The sequence below is a fragment of the Ceratotherium simum genome, chromosome 8 (assembly GCF_057802395.1).
Source record: "Ceratotherium simum simum isolate JZ-2026a chromosome 8, ASM5780239v1, whole genome shotgun sequence".
Classification (NCBI taxonomy): domain Eukaryota; kingdom Metazoa; phylum Chordata; class Mammalia; order Perissodactyla; family Rhinocerotidae; genus Ceratotherium; species Ceratotherium simum.
In genome coordinates this window covers 31,290,030-31,308,512 of record NC_141907.1, presented here as the reverse complement: position 1 = coordinate 31,308,512, position 18,483 = coordinate 31,290,030, and the positions used below count along the sequence as shown (strand labels likewise).

Genomic DNA, 18,483 nt, shown 5'->3' with positions numbered 1-18,483 from the left:
TATATATGACATATACATGTATACAACATATATGTATATGACATATGTACATCTTGGCTCTATTCAGTCCTTAAAAGAAGACTTAAATCTTTGACACTGACATATTTGTCAATTTCCACAGCAACTGGCTTGGGGCAGGACACAGAACACGGCATCAAGTCCTTCTCCATGCTTGGCGTAAAATACATTACCACAATAAATGAACAATTTCCTTCCAATGAACAACATCATACCACTACAGGATTAAACAAACAGATCATTCATTCTCTCCTCAAACATTCCTTGAGCACTAGCTTCATCGAACACTATTCCAGGAGGTGACTGGGGTACAAAGAGGAGATCTCTGCACTTTTAACAACTCAAGCATTAAAATTCCTAGGATCAACAGTAATACCAGAATGATTTTGACAGTAAAAAAAAGCCTCTACAGGGGTCGGCCCCATGGCATAGCAGTTAATTGCACGTGCTCCGCTGCTGGCGGACCCGGTTCGGATCCCGGGCGCGCACCAAGGCACCGCTTCTCAGGCCATGCTGTGGCGGCGTCCCATGTAAAGTGGAGGAAGATAGGCACAGATGTTAGCCCAGGGCCAGTCTTCCTCAGCAAAAAGAGGAGGATTGGCATGGATGTTAGCTCAGGGCTGATCTTACTCTCACACACACACAAAAAAGCTTCTACATAGGGGAAAGTCATAAAAATAACAAAATCCAGCAAAAACAATTTTAATAAGAATCTGAATTAAAAGCAAATTGCATTTATTAGAAGGCATGGAAGTCACTTTTGCCCTCATGAAATGTTTATCATTTCAGGCTGACTTTAAAGGCCCTTTCATAAAGTTGGCAAAGGACACACTCAACATATATATGATATATACATGATAAATAGGAACTAAGATACAAATGTGCACAAAAAAGATTCAATGTGTTCTCTGCGTATGCTTAACAGTTATCACTTTGTTCCTACCAGATATTTAAAATTGGAATATTAAAGAACTAATCAACATTTCCTTAGGTAAAATTCTGAGACTGCAAGTTTCTATCTCGTTAAGAAGATTCCATCTACTCATCATGAATGTTTTACCATGTATTGGTTTAATATTTATGTTACGATCTCTAAATGTCTTGCATGCTGTAGGTGACAGAGAGCAACCCTGAGCTCCACTCTATCCCAGTCCATCAAACTCTGAGATGTGAACCATAAACTCATATAGAATCAGTAACATCAGCCTCTTTAAGGAAATGATAGGGCTCCAAGGCCAGAACAAGAAATACCTGTACCTTAATTGACAATGTTAACATAGCTGAAGGATGTGTCAATGCAGGGTAGTCAGCCTAAAATGAAGAAATTTGAGAAGCTAAACAGACGGAGTTAGCCATATTATACACTGTGCATGCTCTGGCCGGAGGATCCGACCTGCCTCTGGGGCCAGTAAAGCATGCGTATGATCTAATTCTAACCATAAATTCACTAACAGAAAATTGACAAACTGAGGTTCTGGTTTATACTACATCATTCTCATACAGTCCATGTGCATCTATCCCTGGGAGCTAAAGCTTCTCTCTTGCTTTATTGACAAAAATCATATTTTTGAGCCTGCAGCTGAAGACCAAACGTCTTATATCGTCCTGAGTTCAATCCAGGGGCAGCTGTCATTTTGTCTTTTGCCCTGGCCATGCTCCTTTCCTTATAGCCAAACATTTGTTCCCATCAGTGCTTCTCTCTTAGATTAGAAGCTCTTGACAGGCAAAGGATAGGACTCTATGAACTTATCCAGCTCTGTAAAGTTAATGAGACTTTTCATTAATATTAAACACTTGTATGTTCCTCCAATCTAAGAAACTACTAATACTTATACTCTGGAGTGACAAAGAAATTCATCACAATAGAGGAAATGTTCAAGTAAAAAAGAGCGTCACATAACATGATTAAGAGCAGGGGTTGGCAAACTACAGCCCATTTTGTAAATAAAGTTTTATTGGAACACTGCCATGTCCATTCAGTTATGTATTGTCTATGGGTGTTTTTGTGCTACATGGCAGAGTTGAATAGCTGTGACAGAGACTGTACTGCCCACAATGTGTACGATGTTGCCCTTAGAGAAGTTTGCTGACCCCTGGTGCCAGCCTCTTTACGCTGACATTGTAGCTCCTTCTCTCACTTTATAATCTTAGAGCAGAAAGATAAAAGAACATCCCTTACAGATTGTTGTAAGAAGTAAACGAGTAAATACCTAAGTGCCTAGGTCATATTCAGCACTCAAATGACTGCTGCTATTACTATCATCATCTGCTTCCTCCTCCTTCTTATCATCATCATCATCACCATCACCATCATCATCATCATCATCTGCCTCATCATCATTACCATCACCACCATCATCATCATCATCATCATCTACCTACTGCTACATGTGAGTCCCACTGGTTTGGGAATGTTACAAGAATGCAGCTTGAAATGGGCATTCAAGAACAGGAAGGAGCTCATGAGACTTACGAATGGTGGCAGAAAAAAATTACATAAACAGAAGAAAGTGAGAGAGAGAAATAATATTGCCACTTTAAAAAATTTCTTTCACTTGGATAGATATTAAATTCCAGACTGTCTAAATAATTTCATTTTCTTAACCCAAACGTAAAGCCAGAATTCTTCAAAGTTACAAACAGAATTTACCCATCAATGATTAAAAATAAAACCACAGAATACACTACAAAAAAATAGTTTCCTAAAAATGTTTAAATACCTTCTGCTGCTGCCTCCACTTGCTGGATGAGCTCGGGCATCAAAGCTGATCACGACACCTCTTTGCTTCAGGTCACTGAATTGTTTTTCCAGGTATCTGCAAAACCCCTAAAAAATATACCATGGATTAAAAGAGCATAAATGCTTTAACACATCAAAACTTGGCAAAAAATTGGTGACGTTTTCTCTACTTCCACAAGACAACACTGTAGCAGAGAGGGGGCAAATCCTTCAGTAATTAAACAAACTGAACAATAAGAAAATAACAGCTTTATTTATTGTCTATCTATATGTATCAAGTACTGTGCTGGATACTTAATATCTATTTTCTCTAACCCCAGCTCAACTTTGCCAAGGAATCCCATTTTACAGATGGGAAAACTAAAGCTCGGAGAGGCTCAGTGACTTGCTGGTTTCAGACACATGAGTAGCTGAGACTGGGTTTGTGCTCAGGTCTGGTTAGAGGTGGTTTGGGCTGGGTTGAAAGTTCACAGAATCTGGGTTTGTCCTTCACTCTGCCACCTACAAGCAAATGACAAGTTCCTCAATCTCTCAGTGCCTCAGTTTATTCTTCTGTAAAACAGGAATAATAGTACCTACCTCAAAGGGCTGTATAAGGATTAAGTGACTTAAAACACACCAAGTGCTGAGAATCCAACACCAAGGAACTACTATGTGTTTGCATTATGAGCCTTATTTTTTATTTTTTAATTTTTTTAATGGGATTTCTTTTTTTGTGAGGAGGATTGGGCCTGAGCCAACATCTGTCGCCAATTTTCCTTTTTCTTTTTTCTCCCCAAAGCCCCAGTGCATAGTTGTATATCCTAGTTGTAGGTCCTTCTAGTTGCTCTATGTGGGATGCCGCCTCAGCATGGTTTGATGAGCGGTGGGCAGGTTCACACCCAGGATCCGAACCGGCGGCCCGGGCGGAACGTGTGAACTTAACCGGTATGCCACCGGGCCGGCCCCTATTTTTTGTTTATTGTTATTTTTTAATTTATTGCTATTTTCCTTCAAAGCCTATACTCCTTCCTTTACACTAGTTCTACAATCACTGAGGACAGGGAGGTGTTCAAACATTTCTGCTGCTCTGTAACATCAGTAGGTCAAGGAAACTCTGTACATTTGATAGGATTTTGATTATCAACTGATCTAAACCTGTTCTGTTTGTTCATTTGTGACACTGTTTTCCAGCAGGCAGAGGTCTTAAGGAGGTCTTATCAGTCCAATTACAGGGCATAGCCAATTATACAAACAAGACTGTACAGAGTTTGGGCTATTGCCACCTGCCTAGAAATGATGGAACACACAATCCCTGTATCTCGGTGGGTGCAATAACACCACATCAATCTGAAATATGGAAGATTTAGATTACTGGATAAAATAGGTTTTATTACAGAACAAAGAGAACTCTGGTTGATTGGGTAATAATGATGGTTCATATTACTTATTTCATTTGGGCTGAAAGAAGTCTTATAAAAAATAATTATAACTCTTATTTTTGATAGGGGGATACTTCACAGTTCTGTTGCCAGAACAGTGCCAATTTAGAATGCCTTTAGTTTTTCCTGGACAAAAATATTGCACTGGGTGGATCTTCTGAGTTTGTGTGATACAAGGAAATAAGGACACGTGTATTGATTTTGCGGGTTCCCCAGAAGGTACCCAGATGTCTTACACTCTAAGGATGACAACAGCGACAGTACCCTTTCCCTGTCCCTGGTTGACCCCTGTGTTGTGGCCCCAGTGTTCAAGGGGGCAAAAAGCATTCAGCCTTAGTCCAAAATCCTCACATCTTGGACCTGCGAAGGCTGAGGACCTAAGAGAATGGCTAAGGGAAGAGGGAATGCTTATATTACAGAAAAAACTCAGTGTGGGATGAGGGAGGTTTTCAGAATTGAAAATGTTATCATAAGACACAAGAAATAAATTTTGTATGGCTTCAAAAGGTCACACTATGACCAATACGTAAAAGCTACAGAAAGACAGATTTTAGCTCAAAATAATGAAACCATTTTTTAATGAGAACAATCCAAAGATAGAAGGGCTATTTCAGAAGACAGTGAGTTCTCCATCATTGATGTGTCATGGCTCAGTTAAGTAACCTAAGAGGAAATTATAACTTCTACTAATGAGGCAAATAATAAAGCTTCCCTCCAGTCTCTATCCTGTTTCCCATTGGGATGTTCTTGAGTCACATAGTCTGTTTCTTAAATCCAACCAGATGAATTTGGGAGCACCATTAGGATGAGAGTCCACACCGGAGACAAGCAGGAAGGGTGCCCGGGCCATAGTAAAAGCCAGCACATTCTGCCAGGTCACAATACCCAGCGTTGGGGATGGAAGCCTGGGTGGTTTGTCCTGGGAATCCTCTTCCTCAATTTTGAAACCACTCCTAAGATTTTAAAAATGCACCTGCTCTCATAAAATTGTTGTAAGTCTTTTTTTTTATTGATGTCATAATAGTTTATAACATTGTGAAATTTCAGTTGTACTTTATTGTTTGTCAGTCTGCATATAAATACGCCCCTTCATGCCTTGTGCCTGCCCCCAACCTCCTTCCCCTTGTAACCACCAAAATATTCTCTCTGTCGGTGTGTTAGTTTATCTTCCATGTATGAGTGAAATCATACGGTGTTTGTCTTTCTCTGTCTGGCTTATTTCGTTTAACATAATACCCTCCAGGTCCATACATGTCATTGCAAATGGGACGATTTTGTCTTTTTTATGGCTGAGTAGTATTCCATTGTATATATATATATACCACATCTTCTTTATCCAATCATCAGTCGAGGGACACTTGGGTTGCTTCCCCTTCCTGGCTATAGTGAATAATGCTGCAATGAACACAGGGGTGCATAAGCCATTCTGGATTGTTGATTTCAAGTTCTTTGGAAAAATACCCAGTAGCGGGATAGCTGGATCATAAGGTATTTCTATTTTTAATTTTTTGAGGCATCTCCATACTGTCTTCCATAGAGGCTGCACCATTTGGTGGGGTGGGGTTTGCATTCCTACCAGCAGTGAATGAGGGTTCCCTTTTCTCCACAACCTCTCCATCGTTTGTCATTTTTTGTCTTTGTGATTATAGCCATTCTAACAGGTGTAAGGTGATATCTTAGTGTACTTTTGATTTGCATTTCCCTGATGATTAGTGATGTTGAACATCTTTTCATGTGCCTATTGGCCATCTGTATATCTTCCTCAGAAAAATGTCTCTTCATATCCACTGCCCATTTTTTGATTGGGTTGTTTTTTTTGTTGTTCAGTTGTGTGAGTTCTTCATATATTACGGAGATTAACCCCTTGTCAGATATATGATTTGCAAATATTTTCTCCCAGCAGTGGGTTGTCTTTTCATTTTGATCCTGGTTTCCCTTGCCTTGCAGAAGCTCTTTAGTCTGATGAAGTCCCATTTGTTTATGTTTTCTTTTGTTTCCCTTGTCCAAGTAGACACGGAATTCGAAAAGATCCCTCTAAGACCAATCTCAAAGAATGTACCGCCTATATTTTCTTCTAGGAATTTTATAGTTTCAGGTCTTACCTTCAAGTCTTTGATCCATTTTGAGTTAATTTTTGTGTATCGTGAAAGATAATAGTCTACTTTCATTCTTTTGCGTGTGGCTGTCCAATTTTCCCAGCACCATTTATTGAAGAGACTTTCCTTTCTCCATGGTATCTTCTTAGCTCCTTTGTCGAAGATTAGCTGTCCGTAGATGTGTGGTTTTATTTCTGGGCTTTCAATTCTGTTCCACTGATGTGTGTGTCTGTTTTTGTACCAGTACCATGCTGTTTTGATTAACAGAGCTTTGTAGTATATTTTGAAGTCAGGGACTGTGATGCCTCCAGCTTTGTTCTTTTTCCTCAGGATTGCTTTAGCTATTTGGGGTCTTTTGTTGCCCCATATGAATTTTAGGATTCTTTGTTCTATTTCCGTGAAGAATGTCATTGGGATTCTGATTGGGATTGCATTGAATCTGTAGATTGCTTTAGGTAGTATGGACATTTTAACTATGTTTATTCTTCCAATCCACGTGCATGGGATATCTTCCCATTTCTTTATGTCATCATCGATTTCTTTCAATAATGTCTTATAGTTTTCATTGTATACGTCTTTCACTCCTTGGTTAAATTTATTCCCAGATATTTTATCCTTTTTGTTGCAATTGTAAATGGGATTGTCGTCTTGACTTCTCCTTTCTATTAGTTCATTATTAGAGTATAGAAATGCAACTGCTTTTTGTAAGTTGATTTTGTACCTGGCAACTTTGCTGTAGTTGTTGATTATTTCTAATAGTTTTCTGATGGATTCTTTAGGGTTTTCTATGTATAAAGTCATGTCCTCTGCAAACAGCGAGAGTTTCACTTCTTCATTGCCTATTTGGATTCCTTTTATTCCTTTTTCTTGCCTAATTGCTCTGGCCAAAATCTCTAATACTATGTTGAATAAGAGTGGTGAGAGTGGGCACTCTTGTCTTGTCCCTGTTCTCAGAGGGATGGCTTTCAGTTTTTCCCCATTGAGTATGACGTTGGCTGTGAGTTTGTCATATATGGTCTTTATTATGTTGAGATACTTTCCTTCTACACCGATTTGTTGAGAGTTGAGAGTCAAATGCTTCCTCTGCATCTATTGAGATGATCATGTGGTTTTTATTCCTCATTTTGTTAAAGTGGTGTTTAACTTTAACTGATTGATTTGCAGATGCTGAACCATCCCTGTGTCCCTGGTATAAATCCCACTTGATCATGGTGTATGATCTTTTTAATATATTGCTGTATTTGGCTTGCCAATATTTTGTTGAGGATTTTTGCATCTATGTTCATCAGCGATATTGGCCTGTAATTTTCCTTCTTTGTATTGTCCTTGTCTGGCTTTGGTATCAGGGTGATGTTGGCCTCGTAGAATATGTTAGGAAGTGTTCCATATTCCTCTATTTTTTGGAATAGTTTGAGAAGGATAGGTATTAAATCTTCTTTGAATGTTTGGTAAAATTCTCCAAAGAAGCCATCTGGTCCTGGACTTTTATTTGTTAGATTTTGGGAGGTTGTATGAGTCTAAGAATTTATCCATTTCTTCTAGATTGTCCAACTTGTTGGCATATAGTTTTTCATAGCATTCTCTTATAATCCTTTGTATTTCTGTGGTATCTGTTGTAATTTCTCCTCTTTCATTTCTAATTTTATTTATTTGAGCCTTCTCTCCTTTTTCCTTAGTGAGTCTGGCTAAGAGTTTGTCAATTTTGTTTATCTTCTCAAAGAACCAGCTCTTTGTTTCATTGATCCTTTCTACTATTTTTTTGGTTTCAAGTTCATTTATTTCTGTTCTAATTTTTATTATTTCCCTTTTTCTGCTGACTTTGGGCTTTGTTTGCTCTTCTTTTTCTAATTCTGTTAGGTGTAGTTTAAGATTGCTTATTTTGGATTTTTCTTGTTTGTTAAGGTGGGTCTGTATTACTATGAATTTCCCTCTCAGGACCGCTTTTGCTGCATCCCATATGAGTTGGTATGGTGTATTTTCATTTTCATTTGTCTCCAGATATTCTTTGATTTTTCCCTTAATTTCTTCAGTGATCCATTGGTTGTTCAGTAGCATGTTGTTTAGTCTCCACATCTTTGTCACTTTCCCAGTTTTTTTCTTGTAGTTGATTTCTAGTTTCATAACATTTGGTCAGAAAAGATGCTTGTTGTGATTTCAATCTTCTTAAATTTATGGAGGCTTGCCTTGTTTCCCAACATATGGCCTATCCTCGAGAATGTTCCATGCATGCTTGAGAAGAATGTGCATTCTGCTGTGTTTGGACAGAGTGTGCTATATATATATCTATTAAGTCCATCTGGTCTAGTTTATCATTTGAGTCCACTATTTCCTTATTGACTTTCTGTTTGGATGATCTATCCATTGATATAAGTGGGGTGTTAAGATCTCCTACTATTACTGTGTTGTTAAATTCTCCTTTTAGGTCTGTTAATAGTTGCTTTATGTACTCTGCTGTTCCTGTGCTGGGTGCATATATATTTATAAGTGATGTCTTCTTGGTGGAGTGTCCCTTTTATCATTATATATTGCCCCTCTTTGTCTCTCATTACCTGTTTATCTTGAAGTCTACTTTGTCTGATACAAGTATGGCAACACTTACTTTCTTTTGTTTCCCATTAGCTTGGAGTATCGTCTTCCATCCCTTCACTCTGAGCCTGTGTTTTTCTTCAGAGCTGAGATGTGTTTCCTGCACGCAGCATATTGCCATATTGTTGAGTCTTGTTTTTTAATCCATCCCGCCACTCTGTGTCTTTTGATTGGGGAATTCAATCCATTTACATTTAGAGTGATTATTGATATATAAGGGTCTAATGCTGCTATTTTATTGCTCATTTTCTAGTTCTTCTGTATTTCCTTTGTTTCTCGTCCTGTGTGTTTCAGACTACCAATTCAGTTTGGTAGTTCTCTACGATGGTTTTCTTAGTTTTCTCTTTATTTATCATATGTGTCTCTGTTCTGATTATTTGTTTAGTGGTTACCATGAGGTTTGCATAAAAAATCTCATAGATGAGATAGTCCATTTTCTGATAGCCTCTTATTTCCTTAGACTAAGTCGATTCCATCCCTTTTCTCTTTCCCTTCTAAGTTATTATTGTCATGACTTACTCCATCTTGTGTTGTGAGTTTGTGGTTAAAGTGACAAGGTTATATTTATTTTTGGTGTTTTCTTGCCCTTTATCTTTGATGTTATAATTAAGTGTTTGCTAACCTGTTCTGATAGAAAGCTGCAATTTTTCTGACTTTGTCTACCTATTTTTCTCCTTGCTCAAGGCTTTGTATCCCCTTTTTCTTTTCTTTTTCGGGTATGAGGGCCTTCTTGAGCATTTCTTACAGTGGGAGTCTTGTGGTGATGAACTCCTTTAGCTTTTGTCTATCTGGGAAAGTTTTTATTTCTCCATCATATCTAAAGGATATTTTCGCTGGATAGAGTATTCTTGGCTGAAAGTTTTTGTCTTTCAGAATTTTGAATACATCATTTCACTCTCTTGTAGCCTGTAAGGGCTCTGCTGTGAAATCCACTGAGAGCCTGACAGGAGTTCTTTTGTACATTAATTTGTTTTGTCTTGCTGCTCTTAATATTTTTTCTTTGTCATTGACTTTTGCCAGCTTTACTACTATATGCCTTGAAGAAGGTCTTTTTATGTTGATATAATTAGGAGATCTATTGAATTCATTCACTTTTTTTTTTTTTTGTGAGGAAGATCAGCCCTGAGCTAACATCCATGCTAATCCTCCTCTTTTTGCTGAGGAAGACCGGCTCTGAGCTAACATCTATTGCCAATCCTCCTCGTTTTTTTTTTCCCCAAAGCCCCAGTAGATAGTTGTATGTCATAGCTACACATCCTTGTAGTTGCTGTATGTGGGACGCGGCCTCAGCATGGCCAGAGAAGCGGTGCGTTGGTGCACGCCCGGGATCCGAACACAGGCTGCCAGTAGCGGAGCGTGAGCACTTAACCGCTAAGCCACAGGGCCGGCCCTCATTCACTTTTAATTCCAGCTCCTTCCCCAGGTTTGTGTTGTGTGAATGTTCTCTGTTGGTATATGAATGTCCTTTTTTTGTATCTTGGGGGGGGAGTCTAAGGGGAGAGCTCACTCTGCCATGATGCTGACATCACTTCTCAAAATTGTTGTAATTCTTAACACCCTTGTCTCCTATTCTAAGTGTCCCAGTGTAGGCTGGATGGTCACTTTGGAGTGGTGAGGATTGTGGAGGAAATTATCTCAATGGGTGGCTGGTTGACTCAGATGATCTTTAAAGGATCTACTCATTTTAGTTTTGTAGGATGCTTAGCTATCACAGGGTCTACTCCCACAAGAGACCAATTCCCCCATGGGAGAGGGGGGAATGGGTCCCAAGACCTTTCTGGGGATAGATTTCCTAGAAACTAGATGTAGATGAATACAAGAGAAAAGGTTCATTTAGAATCTCTTAGGGGCTGCCTGGTGGCGCAGCGGTTAAGTGTGTGTGCTCCGCTGCGGCAGCCCAGGGTTTGCAGGTTTGGATCCCAGGCGCGCGCTGACGCACTGCTTGTTAAGCCATGCTGTGGCAGTGTCTCATATAAAGTAGAGGAAGATGGGCATGGATGTTAGCCCAGGGCCAGTCTTCCTCAAGAAAAAAGGGGAGGATTGGCATCAGATGTTAGCTCAGGGCTAGTCCTCCTCACAAAAACAAAAAAAGAATCCCTTAGAATTCCTTAACAATTAGTCCTAATAGGTGTGACTAATTGGATTTTCCAAAGATGGCTCTGCCAATATATCCCATCCCACACGCTCCTCTAATGTGACATTGATGTTCCTCCATTGAGAGGTGTCTCTCCTCGAATATGAGCAGCCATATTGACTCACTTTTAATAAACAGAATATATTGGAAGTAAGTGATTTTGTGTGACTTTCAAGGTAAAGTCATAAAAGTCAGTACAGCTTCCATGTGGTGCACACACACTTGCTCTCGATGCTTTCCCAGGTACCATGTTATAAGGAAGCCCAGGTCACATGTAGTGTTCCGGCCCCAGATATGATCTCAGCCAAGAGCCGGCAACAACTGCAAACATGTGAGTGAGGGAGCTTTCAGATGATTCCAGGCGTCAAGCTGGCCCAGGTGATGCCAAGTGCAAGAGATGAGCTGTCCCCACTGAGCTCTACCCACATTACAGATTTGTGAGCAAAATAAATGCGGTTGTTGTTTAAAACCACCATGTTTTGGGTGATTTGTTACACAGCCCTAGTAACTGGAGCAGAGGGTAACTTTACCAGCAGCACAATTCCATGTTACCCATAAACTTGGATTCCCAGGCTAACTCCATTCCAAGCCTTCCCTCCAAAAAGACCTCAGGGAGCCCTACTGCTGAACAGGAATTTGTGTTGAGGGGTTACCATGGCAACCCTGTACCCTTACCCACAACTTCCTTATTAGGGTTTTGCTTGAACATGCCCAATTCTGCCTCTTCTGCTGGGAGGTACATGTAATCATCATTAGTTAATTTTTCCAGGCTTTTGTTCCCCAGAATTAAAATGACCTTCATTTGTAACAAGTCTAAGTAGTTGAAGAAACAGAATAATCTGTTCTGCTTCATTTCCCCTATAAACAGAACTCTTGATACTCAGTGGCAGCTCTTCTGTTGTGTCAAAGGCTTCACCTCTATTCCTAAAAGTTGGGTCTAGACTCTGACAGTGAAATTCACAAATGAAGGCAAGGGAACTCAGCAATCATTTCCCCCTATACTATAAATTAAAACTAAACGGAATTGGCTCTTGGTTTATTCTTGCAGTTAGAAAAGCATTTCAATGCTTGCATCTGTAGAAACATGACAAAAATTACAAGACCATGAAAGTCAGTCGGTTTAGCTGGTGGACTTGCAGTGGAATGAAAGCTCCATTAGGGAACCTGTCTGTTTTAGTTATCATTATATCCCCAATGCTTGGCACATAGTTGGCACTCAATAAATCTCTGCTAAATGAATGAATGAATGAATGGCCATATGAGTTTGTTTTTTTTCAACTTTCCAAAGCCCCAGTATGTAGTTGTATATTCTAGTTGTAAGTCCTTCTAGTTCTTCTATGTGAGCTGCCACAGCATGGCTACTGACAGATAAGTGGTGTGGTTCTGCGCCCACGAACCAAGCCCAGGCCACTGAACTGGAGTGTGCCAAACTTTAACCAATAGGCCATCAGGGCTGGCTCAGCTGTATGAGTTTTGAAACAAGTACTGCTTCAACCAGCTATGCAAGCCTTACTTTATGGAGTAAATGTGTGACTCCCTGTGCCTAGGCAGACCCACAAGACATGGCCACAATTAAAACAAATTAGTTCTGCCGAACACAAGAGGAGCCTGGGGTTAAATTAATTAAATAAGGATGCCATTGGACTGAGGTGGCTTTAATGCCTTAGCAGCCAATGAAAGCAAACCAAAAACTAAGCCTGTAAATTCCTCAAGGTTAAGAAATCAAAACCTCAGGACACCCAATCACAAATAGCCAACAAGGCTCTCCCAAATAAGGCAATCACTTAAGCTACAGCCAATCAAATAATTTCCTTGCTTTGCTTCCACCTCTTCTCCAAAAGTCTTTCCCCTGGTTCCCGTCGGTGGAGCACTCCTAACCACTTCCAGTTTGGTACTGCCCAATTCAAATAGATTTTTGCTCAAATAAACTCTTAAAATTTTTAGTATGCCTCAATTTACTTTTTAACACTGGGGATATATTAAGAATAACTAAGAATTATAAAAATGTGGTACCTGCGTAGTCTGGATGATAGTCAAGTCGTTCATATGAGAAATTCCTGCTCCCATGGCAGCCCGAAGGCCAGCTGTCCCAAACTCCATTCGAGCCCCAAAGCATTTTTGTAGTTCTTCTTTATTACCTTCTGCTATTAGTTGTTTCACGGCCTGTAAAGTTAAAGGATTCTGCAAAACAGAAATGTATATAACAGATATAGCCAGGTGAATAAGAGAATGAAAAATCTGAAATATAAAAAAAACCCACAATAATTCTAACCTATAAAAAATATATACAGGCTTTTCAATTTTCTGATGCTTTTGAAATCTGAAGTCAGTTATTGAGAATTATAGTGTGTGATATTGTGATATAAGAAATACATTTTTGGTTTCTGTCCCTGGTTTCTGGCACAGAGCTTATAAAATCTTCGGAATTTCCTGAGTAATTAGGGAGAGAGGAATAGCTTTTCATTTATAATAAGCCCTTTTCAGGCGTACCTGAGTTTATGCTAATGAGGTAACTCTTGGAGGATGGGGGCTGGTTGCCAGAGGAATCAACTAAGTGATTAGAGGGTTGGAACTTTCAGCCCCACGCCCTGACCTCCAGGGAGGGGAGAGGGGCTGGAGATTAAGTTCAATCACCAATGGCCAATGATTTAATCAATCATGTCCATGTAATAGAACCTCCATAAAAACCCTAAATAACAGGGCCTGGAGAGCTTCCAGGCTGGTGAAGACATCAGGTGCTGGTGCACCTGGAGAGGACTTGGAAGCTCTGTGCCCCTTCCCATAGACCTTGCCCTATGCATCTCTTCCATTGGCTCTTCCTGAGTTGTGACCGTTATAATAAAACTGATAATAGTAACTAAAGTGATATCCTGAGTTCTGTGAGCTGTTCCAGCAAATTCTCAAATCCTAGAAGGGGGTCATGGGAACCCTTGATTTACCACTGGTTGGTCAGAAGTACAGGTAACAACCTGGGACTTGTGACTGGCATCTGAATCGGGGCAGTCTTGTGGGACTGAGCCCTTAACCTGGGGGCTCTGAGCTAACTCCAGGTAGTTAGTGTCTGAACTGAATTAAATTGTAGGACACCTAGTTGGTGTCCACAGAGAACTGGAAAATTGCTTGGTGTGGAAAACCCACACATTTGGTGTCAGAAGTGTTGTGAGTAGAAGGAAATAGTTTTTCCTTTATAATGTAAGTATTATTTTCTTTCCTAACAAGGCAAGCACTTTTGGAGAAATGGAACGAACATACAGGTTTTGGGTTCTAACACCCAGAATGGAATCCCAGCCACACCATCACTTACTCATTCTATGCACTTGGGCAGACAACATAGCTCCTTGAATTCTCGGTTTCCTCGTCTGTAAAATGGGAACAGTCTAGAACCTCCCTTATGAGGTGGTTTACATTAAATTAATACAAAACTTCTTTCTCTGCCTGGCATTTAGTTGTAATCAAATGTTCATTTTCTTCCCTAATGTCTTCAGATTTTCCCAGAGAGTGATGATTATATAATTTAATATATAAAATCTTACTTTTGTAGTGTTTTAGAATTTGTACCATGCTTTCACATACCTGGTCAAATTTAATCTCGTGATTAAAGAAGCAGGCAAATAACAAAAACCACAGTTTACAGATGGGGAAGCCTCAGATATTAAGCGAATTGCTTAAACTGCATGATAAGCATAAATTCAGTGCCTTTTCTATTACATTAACCGCTTCAAATAGAGACTCACACAAATCATTTAAGTTCACTTTACATTGCCCTATTTTCTTTGTACAATAGTTGCAGAAAATGTTAAGAATGGAGAAAAAATGACAATCACATTAATTGCAAATTAGACTTTTAAATTAAGAATTCAGAGGAACAAGATATAGTAAGTACTATATTTCTATCTTACAGTCATCATCCAACAAGATGAACATGCAGGCAAGATGTGGCCACATCATTAAACTCTGAAATGCTATTGCAATAAAACCTTGGCTTTCTGGCATTAAGCCCATATTTCCAGATTGTTCCAGATTCAAGAGGAATCAAGTAAAAGCGCATCTTTCAGGTTAAGAGCAACAGACACTGATCACAGAGCACAATCTACCAATTGGATTGTCAGGTGCCCCCAAGAGAGGGTTCAGATCTGGAACACAATGAGGTTCAATACATATTTGCTGAGTGAATGAGAAAACAGACTTCAAGGTCACACCCAATATCCAGTGATTCTCTCATTCACAGTGTAGATTTGGAAAATCCTAATTGGCCTTCGACATCTATAAAAGACCAAAGAGCCTGAGAGAAACCAAAGGAGGCAGAGAGAGAGAATGAAAAGTCAAGAGAGCAAGAGAGATCAGAATCAGACGTGGGAGTGACCAAAGCTGACAGCAGCGAAAGGCACAGGGATGAAGGCACAGTGGAAATGCGGAGGGCACGGGCCCGGCACCTTGACCCCCCTTGGGGGAATCAGACCAGAGGGCTGCAATGCTTTTAGCTGGCAGGAAGTTCCTGCCTGGTGCCTGTCTCAAACCAAAGAAGAAATTGAGAGGAAAGAACAAAAGAAGTGGTAGAAATTTAAAAATAAAAAGGACAACACCCCCCCCCACCTCTATCCAGGGAGGCACTACCTCTCTATATACAAATACAAATTTTGTGCAAGTTAGGTTTTTATTTCTTCAAAGGGAAAGTTTTATGGAACAATTCATGACCAACTATGACTTTACAAGATTTCTACACCCTGGGGCTGGCCGTGGCCTAGTGGTTGAGTTTGGTGCGCTGTGCTTCGGCAATCCAGGTTTGGTTCCTGGGCAAAGACCTACCCTACTCATCGGTGACCCACATACAAAATAGAGGAAGACTGGCACAAATGTTAGCTCAAGGCAAGTCTTCCTTAGCAAAAAAAATTCTACACACTGTAAGTTACTAAGTTATCAGAAATTGAAACATTTTTCTTCCCTAAAGAATCACAAGGCTGTCTTTTCAGGACAAGAAAAACCACCCAAGGAGTTGCCAACAGAAGCTGGAAACAGGATGTGCTGACATTTCAAGTACAGGGACTGGAGGGTAAGGAGGAAAACCTGCCCCTGCTGACAGGACTTGCAACCTCCTTCATTTATTCAACAAATTATTTTAGGTATCTACTAGGAGTAGTGCACTGTGTCAGGCCCTATAAACCATGCAAGTTACTGAGGGAGCGGACAGGACTGGTTATACAATTTGCTGGGGCCCAGTGCCAACTGAAAATGTGGGACCCCTTGTTCAACAATTTTTAAGAATTTTAAGACAGGACAGCAGAATATTAAACCAAGTGCTGGGCCCTCCTAGAACGGGTCCTGTGCCACTGAACAGAGCTCGTGCATTTGAAGTCAGTCCTGGGGACAAACATTAAACAAATAAACCTACAAGCAAGTTTTTGTTTGTTTGTTTGTTTGTTTGTTTGTTTTGACCAATCGCAGTAATAACTATGAAGGAAAAGAACAGGAACAGAGAGAGTATTAGGGAGAATTTACCACTGGGAGCCAGGGAAGACCTCTCCACGTAAGCTACATTTAAGTTCAGACCCCAAAACATGAGTAACAACATGAGAAACAAGTTCAGCAGAAGAGCGCAGAAAGGAACTTTCTGGAAAAACAAACAGTATGCCCGAAGTAAGGAACAACTGGGAAGGAGGAACTCAAGATAGAAAGGAGAGAGGAAGTGATGTCCGGAGCTGGGTCCCTGATTCTTTCTTTGTTCCGGCATCTAAGAGAATGAAGAGGAGAAAAGCTAGTGGCGCTGTGTCCAGGGGGTTTCCTCTCATCTCAGCAAAGTCAGAGCCCAGTCGCGAGGTCCCATGTTTGAACCAAGCAGCAGGGAGAGGTGGATGGGAATGCTGCTCTGCAGAGTTCCCAGGAGCAAAAGAAATAGGCGGGACGGAACAATTCTGTGTCAGCGGGGCATGCACAGCCGCCTGCTGAGGACAAGCCGGCGGTCTGGGTGACAGGAGAGCGTCCACGCCTCAATTAGGCAAGACCCCAGAGCCGGGCCGCGTTCAGACCTGCCCCGGCTCGCTCCTCCACTCCCGGACTTGCACCGCGGCCGGTCGGAAGGCTGGTTTTGTCCCGGGACAACCTTTCTCAGCCAAACTCCGAATCTGCCACAGGCCGGCGGGACCCGGGGAGGCCGGGCCGCCGCCACGTCCTCCTCCTCCGTCTTCCCGTGGGACCCGCGCGGCGCCGCGGCCGGGGAGGGGAGGGAAGCAAGGAAGCGCAGGCAGCGGCCCCCGCCGCGGGAAAGGCCGCGCCCGGGGAGCAGCCAGAGGACCCCGCACCTGCCCCGGGCGCTCCCAGCCCCCCGCGCCCCGCACCTTGTCCCACTGCAGCCACCGGGCCGTCTCCTGGTCCAGCCGGGTGTCCATGCCGGCGCCGCCGCCTCCCGGAGCCGCCGTGGCCGCCGCCACCATCCCCGCGCCGCCACCACCCAGTGCAGGAGGAGGCGCGACCGCCCTTCCGACAGGGCGGGGAGACGAGCAGGCGGGGCGGGGGGAAGCGGCCACTGAGCCAGCGCGTCCCGGAGGGAACGGCGCGCTCCGCCCTGAGCACGCCTCCTTGCGGTTCCCCGGCGCGCCTCTGGGGCAGCAGAGTGGAAGAGTGGCGTGGGGGGCTGGGGGACGCTGAGTCTTGACCCGCGTCTATGCAAGGTCCCGAGGTCACCCCCATTCATACCACAGCTAGTCACTGAGTTGCTTCTGTGCGCCTCGCACCATGTCAGGCGGACGAGTAGACTCAGATAGGAGCCTAAAAATTATGTAGACATTCTGAGGGTCAAGAACAACCGAGAAAAATCTTGAAAAATAACAAAATGGGAGGATTAAGATGGGAGAACAAAATGGGAGAGTCCAGAAACAAAACAGCACGGGTACGGACAGTTTATTTCAGCGGTGGACTGCAGAGCAAGGGGAAAGGACTCATTTTCACTTAATGCTGCTTGGTCAACTGGACATCCGTGTAGGAAAAAGAAAAAAGAAACTTGAAACCCTATCTCACATCACATACAAATATGCATTCCAGGTCAATTTTAGGTGTAAGTGTGAAAGGTAAAATGAAACATCTAGAAACTAAGATAGGAGTACATCTTCATGACCTTGGGATCACGAAGCCATAAAGGAGATGCATGCAGTGAGCATGTAAAGGTGTGTTCAAGAATGTTCCTAGCAGCATTGTTTGTAGTAGTCTCAGACTGGAAACGACTCAAATGTCCATCAACAACACAATGGATAAATACATTGTGGTGTATTCATACAATGATATAAACAGATTCTGGTATATGCATACAGCAATGAAAACAAACTATTATACACAAATCATGGGTAAACCTCACAAACGTTACCTCCTGGGAAAGAAGCTAGTCCTCCCCCACCATACTGGATCATTCCACATATATATAGAATACGTAAAAACATAGGGAAAGAAAACAGATCAGTGGTTTCCAAGGACTGGGGGTGGGGAGAGGGATTCCACAAA

At 41.6% G+C, this 18,483-nt stretch overlaps 1 protein-coding gene across 1 annotated transcript in view; it reads right to left on the bottom strand.

Annotated features, from left to right (window-relative positions):
* Positions 1-17,471, bottom strand: part of PGM2 (phosphoglucomutase 2) — a 39,420-nt gene extending 21,949 nt beyond the window's left edge. Inside the window, exons 1-3 of the mRNA XM_004418971.3 lie at positions 17,328-17,471; positions 13,009-13,176; positions 2,739-2,845 (exon numbers count right to left, since the gene is read on the bottom strand). Coding sequence (XP_004419028.1) covers positions 2,739-2,845; positions 13,009-13,176; positions 17,328-17,423 — 371 coding nt within the window. The 5' untranslated portion in view covers positions 17,424-17,471. The remainder of the gene's footprint in view (positions 1-2,738; positions 2,846-13,008; positions 13,177-17,327) is intronic.
* Positions 17,472-18,483: the final 1,012 nt, after the last annotated feature.